Source organism: Crinia signifera, chromosome 9, assembly GCF_055691185.1.
Source record: "Crinia signifera chromosome 9, ASM5569118v1, whole genome shotgun sequence".
Taxonomy (NCBI): Eukaryota; Metazoa; Chordata; class Amphibia; order Anura; family Myobatrachidae; genus Crinia; species Crinia signifera.
In genome coordinates, this window is record NC_139225.1 from 111,584,528 (window position 1) to 111,590,527 (window position 6,000).

A 6,000-nucleotide genomic window follows, 5' to 3' on the forward strand; every position below is an offset into this window, starting at 1 on the left:
GCTGCATCAGAATAATAATGTGCCAATTATATGTATATCATTCAATGTTCTTGTTTTGATCCTTAGGTATCGTTTAATAATGGAAATGAGGAAAAAACACTGGGTCGAAGAGTTATTTTCGCCACGCTTCAGTGCACATGATTTCCTCCATGAGTCTTTTGAGCCAGATCTGCTGACATCAGAAAAGGTGGCCAGGGAGAAAGCAGAGCGGGTGGAAGGGATTTACCAGGCTGCAGTTTGTACAGTTCAGAAAGAGGAAAATCAGAAAAGAAAAGCGATCTTGTCCAAGATGATCATACGAGATTATGAGCAGCCAGACACAACCCAGAATGCCCCTTGCAAGTCCTGTCCCAAATTAACCACTGATTCAGGTACGGCTGTTGATGGCAATAATGATTGCATTTGGAATGAAGATGAACTGAGTCTATTGAGACATGAAATGAATAGAAATCTTTCCGAAGGAAACCACTTGAAACTTCAGTTGAGTGTTTGCAAGCTTGAGATTGCTGAATTGAAAGCCAAACAAAAAGAGACAGAACGGGAGTTAGAGGCCCTGAGAGCAACTCTGGCAGCATCAAAAAGAGCGAATGAATGCAAAAGTGTTTTGCTGAAGCAGATGCAGAAAGAAGGAGAGAAAAAGGATTCAGACCTGCGGGTTCTAAAGAAAGATCTTCAAGGAAAATGTGTGATGTTAAGCAGATTTACAAAGAGTTTAAGTAGATCCAAAGAGGAAATCCAGTATTTACAGCTCCAGAAACAAGATTTGGAACAGGAGTTAAAGACTTTGAAACTGCAACTGGAGCTTAGAAATGACTTTGCCATAGAAAAAGTGAAACTGCAGTACGAAGTAAAAATACATAAGTTGCTCCGAGAAATAGAGACTATAAAAGAAAAGAGACAATAATAGAAATGAGCATAGAGATGCGTAGAAATTGTGTTTTATATATATTAACAGTCAACACAAGTCCTGTTCTGTCCGCATTGTTGCACTCAAGCAGACTTTAAGCAGTTTGACACTTTCCTTTATTCGAAAACTTAGCCTCCCTTGGAATTCATTGATTTCTCCATCAGGGTACTAGTACAGGTTGAGTATCCCTTATCTGAAATGCTCGGGACCACAAGCATTTTTGATAAGGTATTTTTTTATTTATTTTGGAATACATTTTTTTCATACTTACCTGGTCCCCCGATGTCCACGGTGTTCCTTGGCATCCACGACGGCCTTCAGGATCCTCTTCAGTGGCATCTCCAGCACCAGGGGTGCATTGCCCGAGTGAGCGGGCGCACCAGTGATGTCAGGGAAGGGAAGGTGTGTGTGTACATGCTGTGTGTGTCTGTGTACATGCTGTGTGTGTATACTATGTGTGTGTGTGTGTGTGTGTGTGTGTGTGCTGTGTCTATGCATGCCATGTGTGTACATGCTTTTTGTATGTATGCTATGTGTGTGTATATATGCTATGTGTGTGTCTGTTTGTGTATATGTACTGTATGCTATATGTGTGTATTTGGATGCATATGCGTTATGTTTTGTATGCTATTGATGTCTGTCTCTGTGTCTGCAGTGTGTTTGTACAGTATGTGTCCTGTTTGTATGGGTGTAATATATGATGTGTAATCTATGATGTACACACAGTAAATGTACAGACCCCGCCCACCCCCAAGAAAAATCCTGCGTTTGCCCATTCTTGTGGGGATGATAATAATAATGATAACCATCCAGAATTGTGCACCTATAAATACTGTCCTGACCATATAAGTCAGTACTTATTTTTTATATTGTCTGTCTCCATCTATAGGTCAATTGGCAAACTGCAAGATATCTATGCTGTAATGCTGTCTTATGCTGGGTACACACCAGAATGATTTCGGCTCAATTCCCCCGATATCGATGCATCGTACGACCGATTGGATGTAAAAAGTACAGAATTGTACATGTATGCACACCCCCAGCTGTCGTTTGTGGGATTGTAGATTTTACCTGCTGGACTAAAGATTCGTCAGCTACATTTATTTATTAACAGTTTCTTATATAGCGCAGCATTTTCTGTTGAGCTTTACAACATTGGGTTGGGTACCGATCATGCACTCCAATCCATCGTGCCATCGTCATATGATTGCAAAGGAAATAGTTTCATGATCATCACACAATCATGGTCGTCCTGGTGTGTACCCTAAATTAGTATTCTGATCTATTATTTTTATTTATTTATTAACAGTTTCTTATATAGCGCACACATATTCCGCAGCACTTTACAGAGTATGGTTGAACATTCACATCTGTCCCTGCCCCAGTGGAGCTTACAATCTATATTCCCTACCACATGTACACGCACACAGACATTCTAGGGTTAATTTTGTTAGGAGCCAAATAACCTACCAGTATATTTTTGGAATGTGGGAGGAAACTGGAGTACCCGAGGAAACCCAGGCAAGTACAGGGAGAATATACATTAGGGCCATGGTGGAAATTGAATCCATGACCTCAGTGCTGTGAGACAGCATTGCTAACCATTACACCATCCTTAATGCCCTAATCTAAACTAATAAACCTTTCTAGAATTGTAATAGTCAAAATATTTGTTTGGTTCAAGCAATCTCCTATATAATAGCCCAGATCTGTCACTCTGTGACTATGCCTCTTGTTCTGGTTCACTCGCAAAGGCAAATTCCTTCTCAAATGGACAAAACCATGTGCACTGCAGGTGGGGCAGATGTAACTTGTGCAGAGAGAGTTCGATTTGGGTGGGGTTTTACTTCAAATTGAGATCTATATTGCAGTGTAAAAATAAAGCAGTCAGTATTTTCGCTGAACAGAAACAAAATAACTTCACCAAATGTAACTCTCTGCACAGGTTACATCTGCCCCCCCTGCAGTGCACATGGGTTTTGTCCATTTGAGAAGGAATTTGCCTTTGTGAGTGAACAAGAATAAGGGCCTGTGTATATAACTGGGCGGAGTCATAGAGTGACAGCACTTTCCAAGATTTCTCCTCCCCAATCTCTCTACTAGGAAACTTCACCAGCCCAGTACCACAGAGACATGCAGCAGAGCCACAGCAGCTACATAATAGGGTAGGCTCTGTATGCAGACTTGCTTCTTTCCTGTACAGGCTCTTTCACTTTCTGACATTCCCCAACTGCGGCACCCTTGGCGTACTCATTTACACTGCCCTCTACCCAGGTCCTGCCTGTATTCTACCCGGGTCAGGACCCGGGTAGAAGTCCCGTGTAAATCACTGCTGACCCGGGTCCATGAGGGAAAAACCTGGGTTTTTGTGGCGGTGTAAAAGGGGAATAAGTAAGCACTACCTTCAGCACAACCACACCTGCCCCTCCCACAGCACCACCGGATACCCTTCCCCACCTGCAGCCGCCCCGCATCTGCCACTACCCCACCTGTGGTACTAATGCACCCCCACATTGCCTAAACCTGCAGTACCCCCGCACCCAGCCGCCCCAACACCGCACCCGCCCATCCCCCACCCACAGTACTCATGCACCCATCCTTCCCCCACCCACACCACCTCACCCACAGCAGGTAATCCTCCATATAATACAAATCATATTTCACGCAATAAATGTTTGGTACTTATATGTTAGTTGGGCGCCCACTAAGCTATTTGCTTAGTTTTCTGCATCCCCTCGCGGAACTCGCTACGCTCGCCACGCTTCGGGCTCGATGGTTTGCTACACTATATAAAATCAACTCCATGCCGACATGGATAGTGGGGGTATGAGTGTACTAACTATAGTGGGCGCCCAACTAACATATAAGTACCAAATGTTTTCACGGGTTAAGGGGGCGTAGCCCCTTACGATGGTGTGAAGAGCGCCCGTATGGTGCGATGAATCACCTAGTACTTCATATACAGCAGATTCATGATAAACAAAACCCTGGAAAGCTAGCTGGAAAGTGATTATTAATGTGGGTAATCACATTGTATATGGCAAAGGTTTGCTTGACGACTATGGCTGAAGTCTCCAGGGTGCTGGACTGTGGCTGGAGTCTGGGGTGCTGCTGAAGACTTGGATATGATGGACTGAGGACTAGGCAGTAAAGTTAATTATGCAAATAGATGTATATATCAATGCACAAAAGAATTTGACAATAGACTAGCGCTGTGTAGAACACCAAATAGAGGTGTATCTGGAATATGAAGTATAGTGGTCCCTGCAACAGAAATCTTCCTGGTGCCGTAAGAAATAGAACTTACGGTACTTGTTTCCTAGCACGGCCACAATCTTATGGATCGTGTACCTTTAAGTTAAGGTACACGATCCACACGATGGACCCGATTTCCTTTGAAATCAGGTCCATTTGGCCGGCTAGGACAAAATATCGGGGGCATCGCGTCGGTCGGGACCGTTAACAATGGTCACGACGCGATGCCCCCGATTTTTCCATCGGGTTCAATGTTAAAATATTTTTTGACATTGAAATAGTGAAAAAATTTGAAAAATGTGAAATGGGCCAATATGACCCATTTCACATTATAGATGTCCCCGTCGTCACCCCACGATAGACGCCAACCCGAAGCGTGGCGAGCGCAGCGAGCCCGCGAGGGGCGGCGGTGCGCGTCCTCTGACCTTTTCATTCCCCTACTATCCACGTCGGCGTGGAGTTGAGAATAGAATAGTGTGGCGAGCGCAGCGAGCCCCGCGAGGGGACGCGTATAACTTCACAGGTATACGCGTCCCCTCGCGGGGCTCGCTGCGCTCGCCACGCTTCGGGCTCGGTGGCTCGCTGCGCTCGCCACACTATTCTATTCTCAACTCCACGCCGACGTGGATAGTAGGGGAATGAAAAGGTTGGAGGACGCGCACCGCCGCCCCTCGCGGGCTCGCTGCGCTCGCCACGCTTCGGGTTGGCGTCTATCGTGGGGTGCGGTGTACGCCGTTAAATTTGGGGGGGTTGGGAATATTTTTACATTGAATACAATGTAAAATCGGGTCCCAGGGACCCGATTTACATTTCATTAAAAAAAAAATCGGGTCCAAAATCGGTCGGTCGCATCGATCGCATCGCATGCGACCAAATCGCATGCGATGCGATCGACCCGATTTTTCCGACACGACCACCCCGATGTAAATCGGTGTGGCCGTGCTAGGAAACAAGTACCGAACTTACAATTTAATTTTATCAGGTGTTCACGTAATGGTTTCTTTGTGACAACTTCAAAGTAGCAGGGAAGTAGCAGGGAAATATCAACATGAAATCAACTTGGACGTCCGGCGGCTTTCCCCTTGATGATGGGCGTGCTGCAGAAAACGCCGGCAGAGGAGATTCGTGTAAAGCCGCTGTAAGCCGTCCGACTCGCTGATGCTGCTAGATGCGGCCTGATCAACGCGTTTCGGATATTTAGATATATCCTTTTTCAAGATCTTGAAAAAGGATATATCTAAATATCCGAAACGCGTTGATCAGGCCGCATCTAGCAGCATCAGCGAGTCGGACGGCTTACAGCGGCTTTACACGAATCTCCTCTGCCGGCGTTTTCTGCAGCACGCCCATCATCAAGGGGAAAGCCGCCGGACGTCCACCCTCGCTATCTTCTGCCCTCTTGGACTCTTTTTACTGCTTTTTAACCATGTGGATCCATGTGGATTACTTTGTGTGAATAAATTTCGTTTTACCTGCCTCCTGGAGTCTACGGTGTTCCATTGGTAAAGAAACCTTTGATATGCACGCGAGACAGAATTAACATGTAAGTTGATTTCATGTTGATATTTCCCTGCTACTTCCCTGCTACTTTGAAGTTGTCACAAAGAAACCATTACGTGAACACCTGATAGAATTAAATTGTAAGTTGTATTTCTTACGGCACCAGGAAGATTTCTGTTGCAGGGACCACTATACTTCATATTCCAGATACAACTCTATTTGGTGTTCTACACAGCGCTAGTCTATTGTCAAATTCTTTTGTGCATTGTATATATTTGGGTTTGGGCGTTAACCCGTTACAATAGACCAGCAGCTACTTCAGTCCAGCGCTGGGTACA

General features: G+C 45.1%; 1 protein-coding gene across 3 annotated transcripts in view; it reads left to right on the top strand.

The window, feature by feature from the left end:
• Positions 1-2,643, top strand: part of CCDC160 (coiled-coil domain containing 160) — a 19,318-nt gene extending 16,675 nt beyond the window's left edge. For all 3 annotated transcript variants that reach the window (XM_083159529.1, XM_083159528.1, XM_083159527.1), the window contains exon 2: positions 67-2,643. In XM_083159529.1, the coding sequence (XP_083015655.1) occupies positions 80-904 (825 nt within the window). In that variant the 5' untranslated portion in view covers positions 67-79 and the 3' untranslated portion in view covers positions 905-2,643. The remainder of the gene's footprint in view (positions 1-66) is intronic.
• Positions 2,644-6,000: the final 3,357 nt, after the last annotated feature.